This window comes from Eubalaena glacialis, chromosome 14 (assembly GCF_028564815.1).
Source record: "Eubalaena glacialis isolate mEubGla1 chromosome 14, mEubGla1.1.hap2.+ XY, whole genome shotgun sequence".
In the NCBI taxonomy this organism is placed as follows: domain Eukaryota; kingdom Metazoa; phylum Chordata; class Mammalia; order Artiodactyla; family Balaenidae; genus Eubalaena; species Eubalaena glacialis.
The window spans coordinates 151,039-176,347 of NC_083729.1; the positions used below are offsets into that span (position 1 = coordinate 151,039).

Consider the following 25,309-nt stretch of genomic DNA (forward strand, 5'->3'; position numbering starts at 1 on the left):
TCCGCCTCGCGCGGGCGGCTCTGGGGCCAGACTGCGCAAGCGCGAGACTGCACTCTCGCTCCGGATGGGGCCGGGGCAGGACTACGCGGGCGCGGGGAGCGGGCCCCTCGCGGTGCGCATGCGCCGCGCCAGAAAAGTTCCGACGTGATTAGTGGGCGCCTGTATGAGCGCGGAAAGATGGCCGAACAGGTGACCAAGTCAGTGCTGTTCGTGTGTCTGGGTGAGACAGCGCCGAGCTACCCCCACTTTGACTTTCCTGGAGGGCTGGGGAGGGCTTCGTGCGCTCTGGGCCGCGCCGCTGGACCAGGAACGGTGATGCGGAGGAGGCCGGAGAGGGGACACCCGAGGGTGGCATGGGGCGCCGCGCTCTCCGTCAGCGTGGCGCAGTTGCCCGGGCAGCTCTGCAGGCGGGGTGTCCTTGACGTGCCCGGTTCTCTCTCCAAGCGGGGTCCCCTGTTCAGTCCTGTCTCCGAGTCGGATCCCCTGTCACCTGCCGAAGTCCTCTATGCATGCCTGGACCTCTAGCTTGTGTACAGTCCTTTCTCCAAGCCCGGTTCCCTTCTCACCTGCAGCACCTGTACTCCAAGCCAGGGTTCCTGGCATTGCACTTGCCTAGAATCCCTTTTTCCCATTCATCAGGTAGACTCGAGGCCACTGGACTGATCTGTCCTTTAAGGGCCTCCTGATGCGCCGAAACCCATGACAACACTGGTTTGCTGGCTTGTTTCCTTGGCCCATGCTCACAAATGGATCTGACCTAAAGGCAGGGGAAGTGCAAAGGTTTAGGATTTCTTGATTGTAAAAGCCAAACCAGGGAGACCTGATTCCCTAGGTCGCTATGTAACAGCCCCATGTGCCAATATTCCTCTACATGAAAATGAAGGTATTTTTTATTTTTAATTCTTCAGGTACCTTCCAGCTCAGAATTATTTTCATTTTTAGGATTTCAACAGTTAGCCTCCCTTACTTGAAATAGAGCTCACTTTCCTTTTAGCTTTCAGGATTTTTCCTTTGATAGGGCACCTCAGTGCTTCCACCCCATCTCCTTAATTCCCCAGAGAGGAAGGCTTACATGGTCAATAGCCCAGTGACTTAAAACCTTCCGATGAGTCTGCATTTCCTGCATTTCCTTCCTCTCCTCTTTAGGTGCACCCTTAAAGAAGACCACAGAAGTGTGCTCAGCGTTTCCCACTTTATCCCCTTCACCGTTTCCTACCCACACACCCTCTGGACTGCCTGTTCCCCAGTACTTCAGATGCTCAGTGTGCCTTCCATTGTGTGCTTCTTTCTGGGAACCCATTTTGCATTTTGCCTGGAAAGCCTTTCTAAAAGGTCAGACCCAAGTATTCCCTTCTTTACTTTTTCCAGATCCTCTAGGTAGAGGTAGTTGTTCCCATGACCCTTTATAGACACCTTTCCTCACACAAATTTTATTATAATTACTTGATAGCCTCCTGAGATTATAGCTAGACTTAGCCCTCTTGAAGGCAATAACTGTGGCTTATTTCTCTTTGTATTTCCAGCTTTAGGACAAAATATGATGCACACTAGGTATTTGCAGAATTGAATTTCTATGAGGGGAAAAGTAAAAGGCCTCCTTGTTTCACTTTGACAGTAGGCATCATTTGATTTTTAAGCTCTCCACTGAAGGCTGACTGATGGCTTCAGCACATTTTTTTAAAGGGCAGCTCAGCTCAGGTTGGGCATCTAACAGGATTCCATTGCCTTGTTTATTTCACTTAGTATTGTTGATTAGGCTGACATAATGCAGTATGGTGGCTCTTAATGGGAGAGGTCTGCTTGTAAGTATTTATCTTCAGTACTTTTTTTTTTTAAAGCAACTGCCATGGTACCAGGCACTGTTCTGAGTGCTAGGGATATAGTGGTGAGGAAAACAGACAAAAATCCCTGCCTCTCTAGAGCTCACATTCCGTCATCAACAATCAAGTATTTGGTTAGGACAGTAAGGCAGGAAGAAAGGGGGAGAGGAAGGGGAGTGCAGCTGTAAGTAAGCTGTTCAGGGGAGGCCTTACCGAGAAGGTGACATTTGAGCAAAAGACTTGAAGGAGGTGAGGAAGCAAGTGTAGGGTATTTTGGAAAAGCACCCTGGACCCAGAGGAAGGGAGGTGAAAGGTTTTGAAGTGGGGGTGCTGGCCATGTTCAAGAAACGGCCGGGAAGCTGAAGTTCTGGGCCTGGTGACCTAGTACCTTCTCAGTCAGACACTCCTCTGTACCTGAGGACTCAGAGATAATGTGACTGTTTTCTCAGTTCCCAGTGGATACATAAGTAGTACTGTTCTTGGTGCATAGGGGAGAAGTTACTTCCTCACATACAGTGAGTGTTCTGGGGCAGGAGTCTGCAAACTCTTTATGTAAAGAGCCAGAGAAATATTTTGTGCTTTGTAGGTCATACCAGAGGTGTAGTGCAAAAGCAGCCCTAGCCAATATATAAATGATTGTGCTTGGCTGTAATTGTGTATGGACACTGGGATTTGAATTCTATGTAATATTCTCGAGATATTCTACTTCTGAGTTTTTTTCAACTATTGAAAAATGTAAAAAATTATTTTTAGCATTGAGAACTATATACAAAGCTGGTGGGTCCTGAGCCCTAGTTTTCAGACCCACATTTAGGTTCTGTGGTGGACAGATCTGGTGAGGCTGTGTGAGGACTTGGGCTCACTGAGCGAGTTAAGCCATTGGAGGATTTTGAGCAGAGGTGGGAGGTTTAAAAAGAAGCCTTCAGCTGTTGTGTTGAGATTGGACTGAGAAGGGGTGAGGGCCACAGGAGGGAGACCCACAGTTCAGAGAGAGTTTGTGTGTTGGACCAGAGCTTTGCCAGTGGAGGGGGTGAGACGTGGAGTTCTGGGGGGATTTGAGGTTGCTGTTTGCCATTTCACTTGGCAGCCTGTATGCAGGACACTAACAACAGTGCACTTCTGAAAGATAAAAGTTTTATTCCTTCCAAGCGTTTACTTGGACCTTTTTCAGACTGAAGTGCAAGGAAGTGTCAGATGTATACCATTGGTAAGGGTAATAGCAGAAAAGAACGGAACTCCTTATTTTGGCAAGATTATTAAGTGTTTAATGTTTTAAAGGTCTAAAGAATGTGTGCTGTTAATTGTGTCCCAGCCAGCACAGTGGGAGATGAGAGAGAACATAGTGGTGTCAGATTACCTTTTTCCTACAATTAACCAGTATTTAAATACTCTTCATCCTTTAAAGACCAGCCCTAATTGTTCTTTCTTTTTTTCTCATAAGAAACTTGCTTATTCTTTATGCTTTTTAGAATCTTTTCCTGTGCTCCTGTAGTATATTGCTTGTCTATCAGCATTTATTTTCTTGTTTTTATTATAGCTAATTCCGTATCTCCCATAAATACATTGCTTGGCACGTGGTAGAAATATTTTGAGGGAAGATTTTCTGTCTTTTATCTTTCTTCCCCTGTGTAGTAAGGAATTTGACCCCATTTCATGAGAGGTCTTGCCGCTATCCTGGCTGCTGGGAGGTAACCTTCAAACCCCTTGGAATTCCCTTGGAGTGATAGGAGAGTTTTGTGATTCAGGGTTGGCCCTACACAGCTTTTGCTGAGGAGGTAACTCGGGGTGGAGGCTGCGAGCCACACATGGGAGGGGAAGGGGCTGGACACTGAGTTCAGCCACAGGCCAGTAATTCAATCAGTTAGGCTTATTTATGAAACCCCAATAAATCCTTGGCACTGGAGCTCTGGGAGGCGTCCTGGATTGGCAGTACTCTGAGTACTGTCACACATGGGTGGCGGGAATGTGACACGTCCCCGAGGACCAGAAAGTTTCCTATTTGGAACTCTGCCAGAATCTTTGCTGTGCTCTCTGACTTTGGCTGGTTCTACTCTGTATCTTTTTGTGATAATAAAACTATAATCATAAGTGTAGCATTTTCCTGAATTCTGCAATCCTTCTGGAGAAATATTGAACCTGTAAGGTTCAGCTGGTTTGAAGTGGCCAGCTGGTTTGAAGTGAGGGTGGCTCTGGGGATCTGTGAACTTGCAGCTGATGTAAGTTCTGGGCAGACTGGACAGCCTGGAGGACCATCCCTACCCCAGCTGGCTGACTTCTGGGTCCACAGCACTCAAGCAAGGGCTCCGCATGGGTCCTGCGGTAGAAGTCTGTGTGGAACTACTCTTAGGCCTAAATACATTTGCTTGTGTATTTTATGAAACAATATTCATCTGTATTATGTGCAGTATACTTGAAAATACGTATTTTAAACTCTATTCTGTTGTATTTCATTTTAAAATAGACTGGTTGCCACCCACTTCGTTGATTTCACGACTCGCTTCTGGGTCAGTGATAGCAACCTGAAAAACGATGATTTTGGTCATAACTGTTCTGATTTCTGAGGTCTTTGTCATTTGTACTTTGAGTACTTGGACAGTTGGTGTGAAATCATTGAGCAGGGTTGGCTCAGCTGTTGCCCCAGGTTCTGCCAGGTGCTGGCAGGACGGTCCCCTCAGAGAAGAGTACCTCGCTTCCCTCAAACCAGACGCTCACTCTGCCCCCTCCTTTTTTTTAAGGTAACATCTGTCGATCACCCATCGCAGAAGCAGTTTTCAGGAAACTTGTAACTGACCAAAACATTTCAGATACTGTAAGTACTGTTCACTACCTTAAAGAGGCCAACCTGAATGGCTTTGGGGCAGAAAATTGTGAAAAAAATTCTTTTTTTCTCCTGCAGTGGAGGATAGACAGTGCAGCAACGTCCACGTATGAACTAGGAAACCCTCCTGATTATCGGGGGCAGGCTTGCATGAAGAAGCATGGTATCCCCATGAGTCACGTTGCCCGGCAGGTACCGTACTTGACCTTGAAGGTGCACTTGTGTGTTTTGTGTTGCAGTGGGTCATTGACAGTGGCGCTGTTTCTGACTGGAACGTGGGCCGGTCGCCAGATCCAAGAGCTGTGAGCTGCCTAAGAGATCATGGCATTAACACAGCCCATAAAGCAAGACAGGTAGAAGAGACCTTGTTTAATTTCTAATACGTTGATCCCGTAACCTGAGAGGTTGTGAGAGGCTTAACCAGACTTATGTACAATGAGTGTGTTTATTTGAGTGTGTTTATTTAGGGTCGGCCTAACCAGCCACAATACACCCATTCTGGTTCCACAGTTCTGAAAGGTTTGCATGGTCTTGGAATTGACTTATTAAAATGCATGGTCGAGAGAGCCCTGGCTAAGAGCTGGAAGACCTGAGCTGTCATCTCCTTTTTTTTCTATCTGTGAGGTCTTTAAACATTTAAGCCATAGTGACTTAGTCTGCTTCCATTACTAGGTTGTTGCTAGAATAAATTTCTGTTATAAATACAGAAACATATTGCCAACTGTGAAGTGCCTTAGAAATACAGGGTAATGCTGATATTATTATGGATGCATATCCTGTGCACCAGCAGTAGTACTTCTGGGTTTTGGTTCTAGAATGTGGCCCAGCAGAACGTCCTGTGAGGAGGATGGTATGCCTTATCTGCTCTCCAGGGTGGAAGCCACCAGCTGCATGTGGCTCTTGCACTTTTGAGATATGGCCAGTGTGATGGAGGCTGAATTTTAAATTGTAACTCATTTAAACAGCCACTTGGTCTGGTGGGCACGTTATTGGGCTACAGGGTTCTAGACTCCCGTGGAACCGCGGGAGGTGGGGTGCTGAGGTTTTCATGGCAGCATTCGTGGCGAGACGTCGGGGTCCGTAGGCGGCCCGTCCAGTCCCTCCCAGTCTAGGAGCTGCTGTGGGTGCTGGTGCTGGCACCTTCTATAACCCCAGGGACCAGCTGCCACAGAAACACGCTTCATTTCTGACTCGCGTGTTGTCCTAAAGGGACTGCTATTTTTATCAATATGATTATTTTGTGGAGATTCAATTGGATTTTTTAAAAACCTCGCTAAAATCTGCTAACTTCCTTTTGTATCCATCCTAACAAAACGTAGGCTCTATAGGCCAAGAAAGGTCATGGCTTGGTGTCAGATGAGCTTTTGAGGCCTTTAAAGTGAGAAGCCAAATATTTTGAAAATCAGTTGTCAAATATATTGCATGTTTGTAAGTATGGATGGCAGTGTGAGAACTATAATTTAGTATTAGTGCTTGGATCAGAACTTTTTGTAAGACTGGATAAAGATTCCTTAGTCATTGTTATACTAAATTTTGTCTCTATTTAAAACTTTGCAGATTGCTTTGCCATATAACATCGTATTTTAAATTTTGGCAGTTCTCAATTTTTATCAATTACGGAGAGGAGTGGTTGGTAAACACATTTTGCAGATCAAGAAACAGTTCTGGAGGGAAAATAAATGACTTATTGAAGGTTACGCAGCTGCAAAGTGGTAGAACTTGGATTTAATTACAGGTTTATTTGTTGAGGTGTGAGCCAGAAAATTCACAAAACAAAATTACTATAGAAACACTTTTAATATGTTAATAATGTCTCAGAAATTAGTAATACACACATTATTTTTGACTTAGATAACTGAGATCTGTGAACTAGTTTCTGGCTACATCAGTTCACTCTGCATGTTAACAATTTACTATTTAAATTAACTATTTTAAGGACCCTTTCTTAAGTGGAATTTTCATTGGAGATTAAACATTTTTTATATCATTTGTCCATTCTAATCTCTTCAGGGTTTTGCATACCTTGCCAATTTCTACTTTCTGTTTTTTAAATAATGTAGATTTATTTTGAGTAGACCTTCAGAATTATGAGCAATCATACTTCCATGTTTTCTATTTTTAAGATCAGATTATTTTTCATACACTAAGTTTATAATAAAAGTGGGTACAAATGAAATATTTTAAATACACATGCCTTAAAAAAACAAAGCTAGAAAGTTACTGCTTATGAAATTATTACTAGTTTTAGAAGTAGTATTTCCACGATCTATTTTCTTTTTCTTTTTCCTGTTGCTTTTAAGAAAATTTTCTCAACAATGATTTTTTTAAAAATTCGAAAGTCCTAGTAGGATATGTCAGTATCACATCAGATCTTTGTTATTTTTTAGCATTTTCTAATGTTTACAGATTTCCTCTTTAGTGAGTATCACAATTTGTATGAGAACTATTCTAACATTTCTATTAAACCTGGGTTTTATAGACAAAATACATTTAGGTTACTTTTTTCTTTTTAGCGCGCGTAATCATTTCCCTGGGGTATGTGAACTCTCACATCCGGTTAGTTCTGTGGGGATGTTTACTTTATCATACATTCTTTCCCTTTTCAGTAAACTTTATTTGACACATACACAGATGTCAGGGAGCTCAGTGCATCTTACGGCACGACCAGCTCTACTCCCTCTACTCCAGAGGTCACCACTCAAAATGCCGTCTACCTTTTTAACTTTATGGCAGTGGAATCCTATAGTGTGTATACTTCTGTCAGCATTTTCCTTTGTGAGATTCTCCATATTGTTGCTCACAGCAAAGCTTCAGTCATCTTCATTTGTGGACTCAGTATCATTTTACAGTTAGGCTACAGTTTATCAGTTCCACTCTTGATGAACACTCGGGTTGTTTCTAGTTTGGGGCTGAGTTCCACTGAATATTTTTGTACGTGTGCCGTTCTGTTGGATACACACCCCGCATCACACACTGTGTCAGGGTCGAGCAGCCTCATAAAACAAGTTAGCTAATGTTTTTTTCCTCTTCTGTTAAAAAACTTTTGTCAAACAATGATGGTATTTCTACTTTAACTGTTCGGAAGGATTCATCTAATCCGTTGTCTTTTTGTTGTTTCCTGCAGTTGCTGTCATTTTCTTCTGCTGTCTTTAGTTTTTCTTTGGTGTGTAGTTACCAGCAGTTTTATGTGGTCAAATTCACTTCCTGAATTTGTGTCTTGATGGTTTTCATCAGTGCTGGAAGATTCTGGGCTGTTATCTTTGTATATTTTTCTTCCCCTCATTCTTCTGAGATTCAACCTAAATGTATTTTGAACATAAATTTCTTGTGCTTTTTCTACTTTCTCCATCATTTTCACTCTGTTTTTCAGTCTGAGATTTTTCTACTGACCTGTTTTGTGATGTAGAAATCTTTCTATGTTTTCAAACAGTCCATAGCCTCTATTTATTGAATATTTAGTGTCTGTTACTTTATTTAATTCTTGAAGTGTTATTTGATCTTTTAAATTGATTCCAGCTCTCTGGTGAAATTCTACATCTTGCCCTATATTTTCTTGAACAATTCCGATCACAGTTATTTTAAATAAAGTCTAGTAACTAATACCTGGGTAATCTGTGAGTCTGCTTTTCTTTTCTTTTCCTCTTTGTTGTATTGCCTGGTACGCTTGCTAGTTTGGATTAAATGCTGAGCATGATGTGTAAACAATGTAGAAGCTTTGGGTGAAGGTCCTTTGCCCCCAGATGGCTCCGCTTTGGTAAGGCAGGGATTGGTTTGGAGCTGGCTGGTTGCTGGACCTGCGTCACGGGGCTCGGGCTGTGCTGGACGGGCCCCTCTCGGGTGAACTTCCAGGAGCCCCACCTGCTGGGGAGGTGTTCGGCACACAGGGCTGCTCCTGTTTGGCAGCTTCTGAAGTAGTTCTTCTTCCTTCCTCACTGAGTCTGCTGCGTGCGGCCTTCCACTTGTTCTCTTGGCTTCTTTCTCTGAATAGTTTAGGAACTTGGCAGATGCTCTGAGGAGAAAACGTGTGGGTGCCAGCTTCACCTCCAGCATCTCCAGCCAGTGAGGTTGCCCACTGGCCCTTTGGTGCTTCTGCCTTCCATCAGCGGCCTTCTGCCCAGGCTTCTCGTGACCTGGGAGGCCGGATGGTTCGACCCACGCGATGCTGAGCACCCCTTTCGTCCCCCATCGTGACAATCACGATGTCCTCAGACATTGCTAACAGCCCCTCCTGTGAGAGTCTAAAGCACAGTCCCCAAAGTGGGTTCCAGGGACCCCTAGGCCCGTGAGGTCAAAATGTGTGAGTCAGGGATCCATTCAAAGGGTCAGACTAACCATAACCAGTGAGCTTGGACAGAGTAGGAAAAGTTTGCTCGTATGTTTTCATGTTCTGCATTGCAAATAACCTGTAAGAAACCACTGCTAATGAGCTTTGGTGTTGCATCAGAGAATATCCACAGTTACACAATGGCTGGTAAAATACTGCTTTTAAGCTACGTACTTGTGTGCGGCTGGGTTTGCATATTTCAGCAGATCAAATGGAGAAGCGCACAGGAGAAGCGTCTGCCTTGAGTAAGCAGACATTAAAGAGATTTGCAAAAATGTAAAGCAGCGCCACTCTCCTCCCCGAGTTTCCGTGTGGAAAGTAGAGCTGCTTTTCATTTATAAAAATGTTACAGTAACAGGTAATGAATTTTTATTATTTTTAAGTGAATAATAAGTGTTATAAAAATTTCACTTTTAATAGCTTTGGTGAATATTGGTACAATAGATATAACCCTAAGTAACAAGTTGTTTAGAGGGAAGGCCTAAATAATTTTTAAGAGTTAAAAATTTCTGCATCCAGGAAGTTTGAGATCTCTCTTCCGAGCTCTAGCCAGGGCCCAGGGTCAGCAAGTCCTCTTGAGGGCGGGAGCAAGATGCCAGCTGCCCTTTGTGGCCGGTCAGCCCTCTCAGGCAGCCAGGCTTATCTGTAGCAGCAGAGGGCCCGCCAATTTGCATACCTGGTCCTGTGCACGCGGTTGAGATTTTGGCCTTTCTGAGCCTGGGTGTCATGGGAGCACGTTAATGATTGTGCAGAAGTGTTTAGTTTTGATGGGCGTTTTCTACTTTTTTTCTGGCAATAAGGTTGTTTTGCCACAAGCTATTTCATTTATAGCTGCAAGCGGAAATCCTTTACCATGCATTCTTTATAAGATGTTAATTATAGCTGTTCCTCTTCTTCCACAGTCATTTTAACATCTAAACATCATGTAGCTACATGTAGCTGTCAGTTACTAAGTCTTTCTTAGGATCTGCAATTGCAGTCATTCCAAAATTAAAAACAATGTTTAATATTTAATCCCAGGACATTTCTCAGATAACTAATTTGGGGAAATAACTTGTAATGTTTGTTCTAATAGATTTAAAAATAAGCTAGTACCTTGGGAATGTTAGCAAAATTTGGTCCCAGTACTTTATTAATGTGCTACACTAAAAATTAATGCAAGTGCATACTAAGAGCCAAAATTTATTATTTTTAACAGAATAGTGAGTATATTTATGGTTCTTTCGCAACACTGATTATAGTAGAGTGTCACTACTCTGTTTAACCAGGAATTCAAAATCTTTGTAGTTTCATTGTACCACTATATTTTAGAGGATTTTTTTAGTGATGAAGATGAGTATTGAAAGCATTCTTAGAAATTATTTCCATCCTTGATTACGGCATGTTTCCCTTCCTTCCTTCCTTCCTACCTGCCTACCATTTTTTTAATTGAAGTATAGTTAATTTACAATGCTGTGTTAGTTTCAGGTGTACAGCAGAGTGATTCAGTTATATATATATATATTCTTTTTCTGATTCTTTTCCCTTATAGGTTATTAAAATTGAATATAGTTGTTCCTTTCTTATTCTGTCATTATTTATACTAGTAAAAAATCATAAGAGTTTTTTGTTTATATTTTAGTGAGCTTATGTTTATGAATTATGTCAGAAAACAGTGCAAAGTTTATGTTAGAATTAGTAAAAATACTGAGTGGCACTCTCTTCTGTGTCATGTCCAAGTTATGGATATTTAGTCAGAATAGAGAAGATCCAGAGATTCAGTTACTCATGTGTTTCTTTCTAGTGAGCCTGACCACCCTACTTAAAATGTTGTCTTCCTCTCTGCCCTCTTCTCTGCTTTATTTTTCTGTGAGGCATTGTCACTCCTGAGAGCTGCCCACCCTGCGTAGGAGGGAAGCCCCACGAGGACAGCCGTCAGTGCTGCAGTTGATACATGTCACTGGGGCTGAGGATGAGGACTTGTAGAATGAAAACTAGGGCTCAGATACGGAACATTTTAATAAGTTAACTGAATTATACTTTGTTTCTAAGAAGTCGAAGATGAAGTATAAACTTTGCATCCACATATTATACTACTTAATGATTATTCTAGGGAACTGTATAAAATAAAATTTATTTGCAATACAATTTTAGGAAATCAGGTTAACTGTTTTAACTTTAAAGTACCTTAATTGATTTATAACTTAATTAGTGAGTAGCAGATTCAAGTATAGCCTTTTTTTTTTTTTTTTTTTTTTAGTTTCTGTTTTGGATCCTCTAGGCTTGATTGGTCTAGACGTAAACATTATGTTTTCACTTCTCATTTACTTTTAGGTTACCAAAGAAGACTTTGCCACTTTTGATTATATGCTATGTATGGATGAAAGCAACCTGAGGTAATCGTATTTTTAAAGGGTATTTCTCTTCAACTCAGTTTAGTAATAGGCTAAGCAGTTTGTTGTCCAAAATGACTTTTCTAGTACCTTAAACTTTTAATATATAGTGATGGTCACAACATGTAGAAGTACTTATTTAGAATAGTAAGAAATCCAGAGAATAATTTAGAATTGAAGTCTCATACATCTGTTTATACTGAGACACACCCTTTGATAAGGAAAAGTCTGATATATAAGGTGATGCTTTGTTTTGCAGGAGAATGAGTTTGTTATTGCTATAAAGATTCACGGCCAGCATGGTGTTTTATTGTGTTTCTCATCTTATGCCCCCTTACAGCTGCCCCACACCAACCCCCAAAAAAAGACTAACAAAAAAGAAGACTTTTTAGTTCATTTAAATTGTTGATTGCCTTAATCAATTTAAAAAACAAAAACTGTCAGATTGACGTATTAGATAAAAATGGATAAGCATGGTGCGTATCATGTGCTGTGCACGCCAAAGCGCGTCCTCTGAAGGTTTGCACTGTTGCTCCGTCTTATCAAAGAGGAATTCGAGGCACAGAGAGGTTACATTACTTGCCCAAGTTCACAGATTCAGCGGTGGGTGTGTTGGAATTTTAGCCTAGGCTCTGTGAGGCATGAGTCACACTCACCACCGTTCCCTGTCGCCTCACACGTGCGTTTGACCTCAGGGGACATGGATCTGGGCAACAAGGAACTTGGTGTGGCATTTCTTCAGCCAGGCATTGGTAACCAATGATGAGAGCATTTTCCTGGGCCTCTCCTCGTGAAGTCTGAGGTGGGCTTACATGTATTACGGGCGTCATGTATTAAAATTAAACCTAACAAACAGTATGATACAATGTGACCATGCAAGGATAAATGAATACGATATATTTTACAAATACAGAGGCAGACTCGGGCTAAGTGACCAAAGGGAACATATGAGCAGACCGTGCGCCAGTTGCAAGACGGGCACCGTGCTGCCTGGCACACAATAGGTCTTGCCGAGTGAGATGCCTCAGCAGTCCGCCTGCAGGGCCCTTGGTGTCTGCCCTCACCGAGAGGACAGAGCTGAGCCCTCGGTGTGAGCACAGAACCACACTGCCTTGCTTCACTGCTAACCCGTAAAGGTTGCACGTGTTTGATTAACAGAAACTCTTTCCTTTAGTCACTGTTGTAGGGTGGACAGGTACAGATGCAACAGGCTTACCTAGGTTTTCATTAATCACGAACTGCGTTAAAATACATAGATTTTCTGTTTTTGTTTTTCACTTGTGAGTTTTGTTTTGTCCTCATTTTTCTCACCTACAGAATAGCTCATCAGTAGCATCAACAGTGTCTTGTTAGAGAACTCTGTGTGGCACCCTGTCTATTAATGAAATGTCCAGACGTGGTTGGCACTTGGTGGTGCAGCCCGAGCCACCCCTGCTCCCACCTGCCCTTCACGTTTCAGCCTCAGTGGCTTCCTGGGGAGGGTCTGTGCTCCGAGGCGTCGCGGGTTTCCCGTTAGACTCTGTTGTCCCCCATAGAGATTTGGTAACCTAATGCAGGAACAGTCCACACGAAGCTCAGTGAGAAAGCGGAGGTGGGAGCGGAGCCCCCCTAGGCAGTGGAGTGGGTGCAAGGACCACCGTCAGGACACCTTAGCGTGGAACCTCCCGCCCTCTGGGACTTGGTTCTCAAGGCTTTTTGCGTTCCATTCTGTCACCTTCTCAGGAGAATGCTAATTACTGTCTGACTCAAAGCTGTACGTTTAGTGTAAATCCCCTGCTGTTGCGAGCTCCCTTGCCTGAGACAGAGCCCCATGACCGCAGCCCCACGGAGGGCTGTACAGAGCTGCCGAGTGTTTGATTTCCTCTTTAAATCAGGTCACTTTTGCTGGATTTTGATATGGATGCTTCATCAAAGCCTAGCAGATGTCCCAGTTTACCTTGAAACCATAGATCTGAAAACGAAGTTCATGTTTCAACTTTACAGAGATTTGAATAGGAAAAGTAATCAAGTTAGAAACTGCAGAGCGAAAATCGAACTGCTTGGGAGCTACGACCCACAGAAACAGTTCATCATTGAAGACCCTTATTATGTAAGTACGGCTCTCACTTCCATCCTGCGGTTCAGGGCAGGGGTAACGCAAGGATCAGCCCGTCTGTGGGCCCTAACGTCCGGAGTCGGAGGCAGCCTCCCGAAGGGCCTCTTCCTTACGCAGGCTTTGTTCCTCTTCCTTTTCCCTGTCTTTTCAGGGTAATGACGCTGACTTTGAGACCGTCTACCAGCAGTGTGTGCGGTGCTGCAGAGCCTTCCTGGAGAAGGTTCGCTGACCCGGGTCCAGTCCTGCTGCGGCCCAGGCTCGTTCCCCCAGGCCCGCATTCTCAGGTGTCACAGTGTCACCATTCCCTAGCCAAGGCCGCAGCCCTTTCTTCAGTTGACTCACTGTTTCTTACCTTAAAAAATAATTGTAGATGGAAATCAGTTGTTGCGTTTGGTGGAAGAATAAATAAAAAATTTTGATTCAGACAGTTTATGGGGTAAATGTTCTTAGACTAGTTGAACCTCCCACTTTGCCCCAGTTACAAAAATAGTGGAACAAACAAAATAGTAGAGCAGCAAAATAGAACATAATGAAGTAAAACATTACTGTAAGGCCCGTCAGCATCTGAGCCCATCGGCGCTTCCAAGAATCTGCACTACCTCTTCCCTCTGTGTGGACGGGGCCCCTGCCCTGCTCTACCTCTTGATGCCAGGGCCCGGTGTCCCGTGATGCTGGCGAGGAGTGTTCACACGTGTGCACAGTGCACACTTGTGCATTTACAGGACAGGAAGGTGGCAGGTTTGTGCGACTCACCTTCAGCACCTTCACTCCTTAGTTTGTGTCTGTCTAGTTGATTTCATAAGGAAGTCAGCTTACGTGTTCCCGTTTGCACCACTTTGCCTCTGGACATGTAATTATGTCTGGGAAGAAGGACACTTGTGTGCTGGTTTACCTTAGGGTCAGTTTGGGGACCACGTCTGCTTTTACATGCATGTGATTAACCTGAATGTCAAATACAGATCAGCTTAGGTGGGAAAAAAAATAGTAAGTGGGAAAAAGTCCTTTTATGTTGGAATGCTTAAGTATTGATAAGTATTCTTTTATCAGTGCTTAGTTTATAGGCAAATATAGGTAATTTCTGTGCACTTGGAGATAACTGATCTAAAATTCATATGAATATATGTCAGAAAAGATTGTTTTCAAATAAACTGGGGAAATTACAAAAATACAACTAAGTACAAGTGTGGTGTCTGCCTGTTTTTTTACTGACAGGTGGAGAAGAGTCAGAAAGCATTGCCTCCACTGTCCCTTTTGGATGATGTGTGATGTGCACCTGTCTGCTCGGTGTCGGGCAGTACCCTGAGGAGGCCAAGTGCCTAAGGAAGCGCGTTGCTTCCACTCGAGTAACCTGTTCATGGAAGAAGCTGGCAGCCCTGCAGCCACAGTGGCCTTGCCTCTGCCCCCGTCTTCAGTGGGGTGTGGGCTCTCCTCCTTGGGGCCAGCACCCCAAAGCAGACCCCTGTGGATGGCTAGATGAGGGACAGCGTTTCTCCACTCCCGGTCTTCACCCCAGGTCATCGTCGATGACCCGAAATCCTGGGAGGACTCTGAGGCCCAGATCAGTGCGAGTGACGGTCGCTCAGAAGCAGGGAGAGTTCAGAGGAACGGCCTCTAGTCCTCAGTATCACAGGCGTCCCAGATAGGGGACCTTCAGTCCTGAACTCACTCGGGCCTGAGGGATGAGCAAGGCAGCTTTCCCACCAGGCCACCGCGGGCGGCAGACTCAGGGACACTGGGGAGGCCACGGCAAGAAGACTGGCCAGGCGTGTGTGTGGCGGCCTGCGGGATTCCTCCAGGAGGGCTTATCCTGAAACGGGGGAGGTTGGGTGGATTGAGAATTTGATAATGGTAGCTCTAAAAAGTAAAGAATTGAGGGAAAAAGTCTACCTGCAACTAGCAAACAGGAAAGTAAAGCACTTCAAAAATTACACCCTAGTGCCCTAATCGTTCAGTAATTGCTTAATACTCTCAAAGTAAGGAAATTTCTTACTCTTTTCTGTTCCTTTATGTTGATCAATAAATCTCTACAGTTTGTTTTCTTTAATATTTACATATATGTCTTAAATACAGATCCTCAGACAAATCCTAGGATTCCTAAGTTGACTTTGTCCTTAGGCTGTATCCAGACTAGGGGTCATATGAACAGAAAACCTCACTGCTGAATTCACTTGTCTTAAAAAATTAGATCCAGTCAGATTTGTTCAAAATACATCTACCTGTAAAAATCTGGAGCTTCTTGGAAGTCTTAAGGTCCCTCTTAGTTTAGCGTTTCCATTACAAAGTCATACAGGAAATACAGAGTTTAGTGTTTCCATACAAAGTCATACAGGAAATACGGATGCAGCCTTATTTGAAATATTCGCTACCAAATCACGTACGTTAAGAAATATGTCGCCAATATGTAGTGCCACTCTCTTTAAAAAATGCTGATGTCCTTTACAAGAATTCATAGCTTTCTCGTTTTATTTATTTATGCCTTTTATATTCTGTGATATCCTGCCAGTATTTCAGTCTTTTCAAAAGATTTGTAAATCATGAATTCCCAACGATGAGCTTGTTCAGAAGTAAAGAGTCGCTTTGAAGATGTCATTATAACAAACACTTCATTTATTACTTGCGTTTTATTTACAGTATTTACATATTGCACAGTATCTGGGTACTATTTTACATTTATTATACAAAGGACAAATGAAATTAGCCTGAGCATGTACACAGATTTACACTCCAATGTCTCCACAACTGAAGTTCTTTTCTCTCTCTCTCATTTTTTTTTTTTTTTAATTTTTCATGCAGTTCCAAATGATACTCTGGGAATTTAATTGTAAAAGTAATAAAATATTAACTAATACCACACGCTGTATGAAAATATAGTTTTAGATTCTGCTGATTCTGCTTATGCTTCTAAAGAAATATTTGTGATGTCACCTAATCAGGAAAATGAGATATCTCTCTGCCATTTCACAGCATGACACATCAAATGTGGAGCATTCTCCGGTGTTCTAAAACGACCAGTGGCAAGCGTCACTGTCGGGCACACCCATGTACTGACTCTGTGTCCGCAGACGGTGTCAGCATACAAAACTCAAGGTAAAGGAATTATGGAAGAGTCTGTCTGCAAAAATAAAGCTCTGTTCACGGGGTGTGTCCGGAAGGCAGTGGGTTCTGTCCTTTGGTCTCCAAGGCACTTCTCGTGGCTCCTGGGCCGCTGCTCCTGCACGGTGCTGTGCTCACTGCGAAACAAACACGTTTGGTTTCAAAGAATGAGTCACAGTTGCTTAGTGATTCTGGAAGACCTATACATTAAATTACGTGTAACGTAGTGTGTGCCTAGATATGAGGAATTACAGTGTGCATGTCGCCCTGTGTTCCAAAATGTGTGTCTGTTTTATTCTGGAAAGTAACTCAGTCCTCAGTCATCACGGGCCTGCGGTGCTAAAGGGATGAAAATCATCACAGATGAAGAGAATGCTCGTTAGGATCTGAAGAACAGCGCTCAGTGTTGATGCGTCTGCCGTCCAGTCCTCGGTAGTTCCGTCCACGCTGATTTGGGGCAATCCTGGGCTGCTCAGATGAGGCTGCATTTTGTAGAATGAGCTGGATACTTGTTACTCAAAACTCCGTTTCTCTGAAAATATTCCAGGGCTCAGACTTATAACTTACTCGAGCGGCAAGTCCAGGTAATGAAGGGGTGTGTTTGGGAGGCTCTCTTGCTGTGTGGGAGGATGGCTGGGAAGCTACAGCTTCTCTTTGGCTCAGAGGAGATCAGGTCATGAGTTTCAGCAAGAAGGAGCAAAGGGCTCGGGCTCTGGCTCTGCTCTGAGACCACAAGTGTGGAGGGCCCCTGTGCTCGGACCCCTCTCAAGACTACTTCTTTCAGACTTAGCCTTTAAGAAGTTGAGGTTATGGTCTGGAGTAGGAAGAGGAATCTTACTCTGCAGCTTTGTCCTGACAGCTTCATGTGTTAGGGCATCAGAAGAAAGGTATGTGGACACAGCTTATGCCACTTAAGGAAAACCTGCTGCTAACGCAGGATGTGTGCTCTGCCCACTGGGACGTCAGGGTACACAGAAACCCTTGACTGTCTGCATCGTCACCAACCAGTGAAGAGTTTGCTACTGCGGTTTAGAACTTCTGGAATTGGAAGAAGTTAATCTTTTAAAATGTTATAAAATTATTTTAGCAGAAGTATCTGTATTTTAAACTACCCATTTCTTGGCCAAAGTGAACACGGTTACTGACAGTGGTGACCAGTGTGATGTGGGTCTCCGTGTTGTGTTGGGAAAGCCCTGGCGTGCCCGTCCTGAGACGGTGCAGAGGTAGGCCCATGCTCGGGAGCAGTTCCACGCAAGCGTAGGCTCCTGGGTACCGTTACTCTCGACTTTTCGCTCTGGGGAGCTGTCTCTGCAGGAGACCAGTCTTTGGGGACCCGCTGTGGGGAAGCACGGGGTTAGCGCGCAGGCACAGAGACAGGAAGCCTGTGGCCTGAGCGGTTCTTCCGGTGGATGTGGACGCTGGGCATCTGGTCTCCCCACTTGTAAGTAGATGGCAGTTGTTTTCCAAGAATGTGCCTGGTTCATCTTTGGAAATAGTGATGCTTTAACTATAAAGAAATGCTTAATAAAGACAACATTCTCATCTCCCCGGGCAGGTACTTTGGGAGACTTGCAAGAATCCATTCCTTGCTTTAAAAATAAGAAGTTTTCTGTTGGCCACGTGGGCAGTGGAAGAGAAACTGGACAGCATTCAGATGAGAAGTGAAGGTGGAGGAATTTCTCAGCTTTGGCATTAAAAACTGTGCTTTCACTTCCCCCACATAGAAAGTGTTATACAAGTTTCAGTGAGCTTGTGGAAAATGTGGGATGATACCCTCCACTAACCACTTGTTTCACTGAACCCCCATTTGCTAGTGGGACTTCTGATGGGAAGAAGCAGCGCTAAGGACGCAGCTCAGGGCAGCACCCACTGCCCGGCTGACCCCGAGCATCTGTGCAGACGTTGTTCAGCGCAGCCTTCACCATGGTGAGCACCCCTCCTCCACTTACAGGAGACGAAGGGGCAGCCATCTGACTGCAAGGTAGACCCAGCATCTGGCCGTGCCTAGCACACAAGACACACAGCTAGTGTCCAGTTGTGAAGTTATAGTTTGTGGCTGAAATCGATGGCATTTGTCTCAGGGAAATAAAACCTTTCAGCCCATCCCTTGACTCTTGCTGACAGTTAGTGTTTATGTGTTACATGTCAGCCCTCACGAGGCCAAGGTAAAAAGTTTAGCTCATAAACTCAATGTGTATTTATATTTTTACCATCAGAGGCTTTGAAAAAATAACTTTTTGATAGAAACATTTAAAGAGGATACCTATTCTTAGCTATTCTTTATAAGTGTATTGGTATAATGATAGAATTCAATGCAAACATTTGCCAGATACGTCGCTAAAATTTGCATGGTTGGTCATATACTTATATGGTTGGTCATATACTTATTTATGAATGTTTGAATGAAAGCCTAGAAGTGGGTGGGCAGATGCACACCATGTCACGCACTGAAGTCAGTAGCCAGTGGGCTGTGTGCAGGTTAATGTGAGCTCGGCCAGCGTGTCCTCCTGCGACCAGGTCTCAGTGGCTTCCTGGGGTGCTGTGTGTTTACCGCTGGCCAGTATCTAGAGCTATTTTGAGTGTTCTGTCAACCTTACTCAGAGTAAGGCTACTTTACCTAAAGAATGACTGTCTCTAAACTCCCATGAATTTTTCATGTCCCAAATGCATCCAGTCTTTGGTGTGTGGGCCACAGCGACTGGGCTGTCAGCTTACCTTATCCCTCCATGCACATCGGACTGACAGCCAGCCGAGTAAGAAGCCGGGCGCATCTCTTATAGTCTACAAGGGAAATAAATCACAGACCCTCGTCAGCTACCTCAACAACTTAAATGAATAGCATTCATTTTAAACAAGCATAGCAACTGCTAAAGCCATTCATTCCTTTAAATATTCTGAATTCCTTGAAAACAATACATAGACTGTCATCTGCAATCGTGGCTCGAAGTTGTTGATTTAATCATTTATGGTGCCTCGGGGCCTTTAGCATCACGTGACAGAAGTTAAATGATGTAACTGGGAGGCTGTGGGAAGTGGGGATGCAGAGTCTCCCACGCGGCTGCTCTCTGCCTGTTTTCTTCTCGCAGTAGCTGCTGCGCTTATTAAAACAGCTTTCGTTTTACTTCCTAGAGTACGGTCTTCCCGTGCCCTGTGTTACTTAACTTTTAGGTCACGTGCAGGCCGAGTCCCCTCTTGAGTTAATCATAACACAAAGCCTTCCGCACAGAAATTCTAAAGACAGTGGGTCAACAGCCAAGTACCAGAGCAAAAAAACCTGGCTGGACAATGGAGGGAGGCAAGAGCTGATTTCTGAGCGCAGACTGGTTTTCCTAGGTCTCTCATGTGGTTTCCTGTTTCATTAGTCTCACAGGTGCTGCCTCAGAGGAGACAGCAATCACGCCCATAAAGGGATTCCTCAATATGAAGTTCACTTCTCAAGAGTCACAAAATCCTACTTAAAGATGGAAGAATTCATACTCTTAGCTGAAATTCTGAGTGAAGAGTAAACTGATAGCAATAAATATGCACAGCATGTTAGGGAAGCACCTAAAAGTCTTCTAAAAACACACCCGCTAAATATCTAGAGGACATAATAATTTGGGCTCAAAGGAAAACATTATCTGACAGCTGGAAGCAGGGTCATCAGGATTCCTGGCTTTTCTGCTCTTCTTCAGATGTGCCATGTTTTTTAGGATGTGGTTTTCCTAAAGAGACCACATGTGGAAGCAGCGGACTGTAGGAGCTCAAAGGAGATACTGGCATTTGCCACACACCCTGAGATCCTGAGGGCGACCGCGACCCCGCTGGGCCACATGTTCTCCACCCTGATGTCCACCTGGGGTCCCCTTAAGGCGCAGACTTTGCTCAGCAGGTGCGGTGGACTCAGAAGTCCTGCTCTTCCCAGGAGCTCACCCCAGGACCACACCTTGAGTGAGAAGGTCTGTGGTTCCTTCTGTCTAACCGGCCAGGATTCCGGGAACTGGTGTATGCAGCCTTGGGCAGCACAGAAGGGGCCAGGTTGTCTCTGCAGCTCTTTATGGGCTGAGAGAGGTGGGACCCAACAAGCAGCCACTTGTTCAGGGCACAGATCTGCTTCCAGGCCCAGGGGCATTTCTGACCGGTCCTGGTCCCACCGCCTCACCTTACGGGTGACTAGGAGCTTGGTGGCGGCCCACTCAGCAAAGGAGGCGGCAATGTGGGTGGCACCTGTGGCGTCTGCGATGGGGCACATGCAGCCTAAGTGCCTTGTCTGTCTCCTTGCCCGTGAATGAAAGGATTCAAGCAATGACCCTAAGGGTCACTTTCAAATTTAGAATCTATGATCCTATTATTGTAAAACAAGATTTAATATAAAAATATATACACATTGAAACAAAATGAGAAGGTTCTCTGACCCCTAGAAGCAGGTTAGTAATTCTCAAGCAGAAGGTGATTCCATTTCAGAGGAAGGAAAGAGGGAGGTGAGGTGTCCCAGGTCCACGTGGCCTCGATGAGAGGGTGAGACTGGAGCATGGAGCTGCTGGGACGCGGGTGCCACCCGTTGACTTGTGCCACTGTCCCTGTGATAGCTTCGACCGGGACCACCTCAGCTCCCTCCTGAAGGCGCTGCCTGTCTTCCTGCCATGTTTGGGGACGTGCGAGACGAGGGCCACATAAAGTGATGCTGCTGCCTGCACAGAGCAGCTTCCCCGTCATGGAAAGGAGCTTATTGTTTTGAGCAGGACAGGCAGGTCTGGTCCACTGCCCCTTGGGACAGTCCTGAAAGCAGCTCCTAAGATACCTGGCTTATTTGTACCACTGCCCTCCTGTGAGCCTTAAATGGAAGGAAAGTTGTGGTCCCTACACACAAAAAAATTGGTGTAGGGCTCTAGCAGATGTCACTCTAGCGAATAAGTTACTTGTCATCATTGTATGTTTTGTGAAGAGCACAGGGAACCACCTTTGGGGGAATGAAGTACACTTGGTTGTGGACGAACCGGGAAGTTACAGCCGAGAGCCAGACAGAAGAGGGCACCTGCTTTGCTGAATTAGTGATGAAGCCAAGCAGAAGAGCAGGATTTTGAAATAGCAGCAAAATTCCTGGGTGATGGGGTTGTAACTACTGGTGGACACAAAAAGTCTCTGGCCAGGGCGGTGGGGACGGCCCAGGGCCAACCATAGTTACCTTATACCCTGCAGTAGTCATTTTAGCAACTCATTTGAAACATTTGTTCCACTGTCAGAGTTGAGTGGATACAAGGACAGGCATCAGACCAGAATTCGAGAACGTGCATGGAAGAGTCCAGCCCCTTCCAAGAGCCGATTCATTCCAGTGACTGTAAACCGTGTTCCGTTTGGCACTAGCTGCTGCTGCCTGTAGTTATCTTCTTAAGTGGTCTACTCACCCCAGCCCCTGACTGTATAGTCAACAGGGAGTAAATATTAGCAAACCCGGGTTACAGAAGGCAGAGGCCTGTTCACCTAGGTGGAGGGGCCTGAAGTCTTGTCTACACTGTACTGGCATTTGTAAAGCGAGTTGGATGCGATCACTTACAGGCGGGGATGGTGCAGTCTCGGGTGTTGTGGTAAAGTCTGTGGAAGTGTTTGCTGCACTTTGGGCTGAAATAAAGAGGACCTGGAACGTGGAAGAAGAAACAGATTGTGAGGGCTGCGGGATGCCAGGAGCTGGGGAGCAGCGAAGTAATGCCTGGAAAGCTTACCTGTAAGATGTTTCAGAAACTTGTCTTTCATCCTTAGATCTCGAGGAACAATTTCTGTTTGAGAGAAAGTAAATTAATTATTAAATTGCCTGAAAGAAGCATGTTTTCATGTGATCCGAAGTGAATGTTTAAAGTTACTGGAAATTCTGCCCTGAACACAGCAGCCCCGTGATTGCAGTACGTGACAATGTGAAGACGGGTGATAGGGCACATTTTCCTCAAATCATATTATCTGCTCTCCAAGCTCCGGTATTAATGCCCAGTCTCCACCACTAGGATAGGGCAGGGACTGTAAAGTTATAGGAAGAGAAAGGGGTGTGTGTGTGTGTGTGTGTGTGTGTGTGTGACAGTTATCTTCCAGTGAATAAACCACTCGTAGACACTTTCATCTTGAAGAGCTTGGGAATCATATTCCACAACCTCTCAAAGTTTAGGCAGAAAACCTGATCTCATACTTCAAACAAAAAATTTGCTATAGGTATATATTCTTCTAGGTATATATTTAGAAAAAGGGTTAGTTGCTGTCAAAACCACTTGTTATGAAGGCTGGTGTGAACGCATGGAAACAGACATTGACCTGGTTGGATGAGATGAAGGTACAGTTCCCAGGGAAAGACTGTACCGGCACAGCTCCTAGTTCGTGTCGGTAACTAACCTGACTGACAGTCTTTCTGATTTCAGCCTTGTTTTTGCTTTTTTTTTTACAGTCATCTGGATTCATTCTCACTCACCTGTTCTGCACTAGTAATGCGATGGCACGTGGTCACACTACCACCAATTCTCCTCATCTGAAGAGGGAACATTTCCATAAGAATCTTACTTGCAAGGTTCAGACATCTCCTAAATGTCAGTCTTCATTTACAACTAACTTTAGTCAGTCTATATAAAATTGACCTTATCATATTTGACCTAATTGTGTCATGAAAGCATTAAAAGCTTGCATGCTTTCCTTGGTAATTTCCCAAGGGGCAGCCACTCTGGGAAGGCTCTGCCATGGGGAGCGGGGGGCGGGGAATGGGAATTTCTGTCTCAGTTGAAACTGCTTTGCTGAAAATATTTCCATTTCCAAAATAACAGATGACAGTTCTATGCTTAAATTACTGACCTAGGTGACAACTCACACATCTTAGAAGTGGATGAGGGATAGTTATGCTATCTGCCAGGCATCATTCATGGAATTCCTATTTCCTTCTCTAAAAAAAATATTTCCCAGTTTTTTTAACAGTCAAAATGTATTTATATTTTAAAAATACGTATGCGTTCTCAAAGACAATTCTATTTGCAAGCAAGTACTAGCTCTTCTAGCGTCTCCTGAGACAGGACAGGCGGACACGCCGTCAACACCGCACACCCCCGAGAGGTCTTGGGAAGCGGCCCACTCCGTCTGCACAGCCACGCGGGCGGGGACACTCACCCACTCTCTGCTCCTCCGGGTAAGCCCCGTAGTCCGAGACCGCCCTGCGGCCCAGGGTGTAGTCCTGCCGGCCCGAGAGCTGCAGCCTCTTGGACTCTCCCGAGTGGTACTTCCTGAGCTCCTGGACGATCTCCACGATGAGCTGCAGCAGCGTCTGCCTGTCTGCCGCCTCCCGGGTCTCCGCGAGCCCCCGGCCGGGCCCCGCCGCCCCCAGCACGAGCAGCAGCCCCAGGAGGAGGGGGCGCCCGGGTCCGCGCATCCTGCGCTCGGCCAGGCTGGGCGGATCCGACGCGCTCCCGGAGCTCGGCTCGCTGCAGGGACAGGGGTGCGGGGAGACCCGGACAGCCAGTCGGCGGGGCGAGAGGGGAGGGCGGGAGAGGCCACTCCCCTCGGTCCGCGCGCCCCGGCCCTGCGGACCCAGAGGCCGCCCGCCCACCCAGTGGAGGGACGCCCCGCGCCGTCCCGGGCCTGGAGGGCGGGCAGGGGCCCGGCGGCGGGAGGCTGGGCCGCGGTCTCCCCGAGGACTCGCCCTCCCCGAGGTGCCACGCGCTGATGCTGAGAGCAAGCCTTGGGTGCGCCCGCCCTCCGCGCGCGGGCGACACGGGCCCTGGCCGCCCTGCGCCCGCGTCCCGCCCCCGCCGCCGGCCTCCGAACTTTCCTGGAAATGGCGCATCGGCCGGCGCCCCGCGGCTCAACGCGTCGCCACAACTTTCCGTCCCCTTTAGACGCCGAGCGGGGCGGCGGCGGCGGCGGCTCGGAGGGTCGGGCCCACACCCATCTCCCTCGGGGAGCGGCCGCGCTCAAGTTTCCAGCAGCGCCTTTGTGTGGCGGTCGCCCCCTCCTCCCGCTGTCCCCGATCCCCCCCCGAGGAGCTCCCGCGCCGGGACCCTCGCCCCGGCCGCCCGCTGGGCCAGGTTCTGGAAAACCCTTGGCCCCCGGGGACGGGGCCCGGCCCACACCTGCCCGGCGCCGCCCGCGGGGCCACCTGCGCGCAGGAGCCCGGCCGGGTTACCTGTCCCCGCGCCCCGGAGCCGCGGGCGTCCTCTGGCGTCTGTCCCGGCGTCTGTCCGCGCGCCCCGCTCGCTACTCCATGCCCGGCGGCGCCCGGGCCGGCGGAGCGCACTGGACGCGCGGGGAAGCGGACGCCGTGCCTGGGCAGCTCCGAGCTGGGAACCCGCGGTTGCCTGGAGTGCGCGCCGGCAGAGTCCGGCCTCGGACCTCGGGGCGCCTCTTATCCCCGCGGCCGCCGACGTCAGGCGGGTCCCCGAGGGCCCGGCGCGGGGCTTTAATTAGAAGCCGCTGAAGTGTTCGTATCCCCGCGCGGATCTTCGTCAGACACCCCCCCGCCCCCCCGCCAACAACTCCTCCCATGTCTCCCTATCCCGTCTGTCTCCCCCTCTCCCCACCCCCTCCATCGCCCCCTCCGCGTCTCCCCCGTCTCCTCCTCCATCTCCCCCATTTCCCCCCTCTACCCCTCTCCCCATCTCCCTCCAGCTCCCCTCCCCCCGCCTCCTCGCCTCTCCCATCCCCCCTCCTGCATCCCCGCATCTCCCCCATTTCCTCTCTCCTCCATCTCTACCCGCCCTGTCGGTCTCCCTTACCCTCTTCGCCCTCCCCTTCCCCACCTCCCCCATTTCCCCCTCTCCTGCCTCTTCCCCCTTCATCCCACCTCCC

The 25,309-nt window shown here is 46.5% G+C and overlaps 2 protein-coding genes across 4 annotated transcripts; one reads left to right on the top strand and one right to left on the bottom strand.

Annotated features, from left to right (window-relative positions):
* Positions 1 to 56: 56 nt before the first annotated feature.
* Positions 57 to 13,856, top strand: ACP1 (acid phosphatase 1). 3 transcript variants are annotated; one of them, XM_061210481.1, is made up of 6 exons: positions 57 to 220; positions 4,556 to 4,629; positions 4,717 to 4,830; positions 11,276 to 11,337; positions 13,318 to 13,423; positions 13,581 to 13,856. In XM_061210481.1, exons 1-6 carry the CDS (start codon positions 178 to 180, stop codon positions 13,656 to 13,658), a joined length of 477 nt encoding a protein of 158 aa, XP_061066464.1. In that variant the 5' UTR covers positions 57 to 177; the 3' UTR covers positions 13,659 to 13,856. The 3 variants fall into 3 exon arrangements, with proteins under 3 accessions (XP_061066464.1, XP_061066462.1, XP_061066463.1); XM_061210479.1 differs by lacking the exon at positions 4,717 to 4,830 and adding an exon at positions 4,878 to 4,991 and having other exon boundaries at positions 127 to 220; XM_061210480.1 differs by lacking the exons at positions 13,318 to 13,423; positions 13,581 to 13,856 and having other exon boundaries at positions 127 to 220; positions 4,717 to 4,991.
* A 2,460-nt stretch (positions 13,857 to 16,316) lies between these two features.
* ALKAL2 (ALK and LTK ligand 2) lies at positions 16,317 to 23,967 on the bottom strand. The gene is made up of 5 exons (XM_061211383.1): positions 23,636 to 23,967; positions 22,222 to 22,275; positions 22,056 to 22,136; positions 19,238 to 19,303; positions 16,317 to 16,659 (listed from the first exon to the last, which is right to left on the bottom strand). The coding sequence occupies exons 1-4, from the start codon at positions 23,892 to 23,894 to the stop codon at positions 19,239 to 19,241; spliced, it is 459 nt and encodes a 152-aa protein (XP_061067366.1). The 5' UTR covers positions 23,895 to 23,967; the 3' UTR covers positions 16,317 to 16,659; position 19,238.
* Positions 23,968 to 25,309: the final 1,342 nt, after the last annotated feature.

Bases quoted from the DNA above. Each gene is read 5' to 3' on its own strand.
- ALKAL2 (XM_061211383.1), bottom strand. From the start codon at position 23,894: ATGCGCGGACCCGGGCGCCCCCTCCTCCTGGGGCTGCTGCTCGTGCTG. The intron at 22,276-23,635 runs GTGAGTGTCCCC...TCTCTCAAACAG, and splicing joins CCCGGAGGAGCAGAGAGTGG to AAATTGTTCCTCGAGATCTA. The intron at 19,304-22,055 runs GTAAGTGATCGC...TTTCCCTTGTAG, and splicing joins AGACTGCACCATCCCCGCCT to ACTATAAGAGATGCGCCCGG.
- ACP1 (XM_061210481.1), top strand. From the start codon at position 178: ATGGCCGAACAGGTGACCAAGTCAGTGCTGTTCGTGTGTCTGG. The intron at 4,630-4,716 runs GTAAGTACTGTT...TTTCTCCTGCAG, and splicing joins ACCAAAACATTTCAGATACT to TGGAGGATAGACAGTGCAGC. The intron at 4,831-11,275 runs GTACCGTACTTG...ATTTACTTTTAG, and splicing joins TGAGTCACGTTGCCCGGCAG to GTTACCAAAGAAGACTTTGC.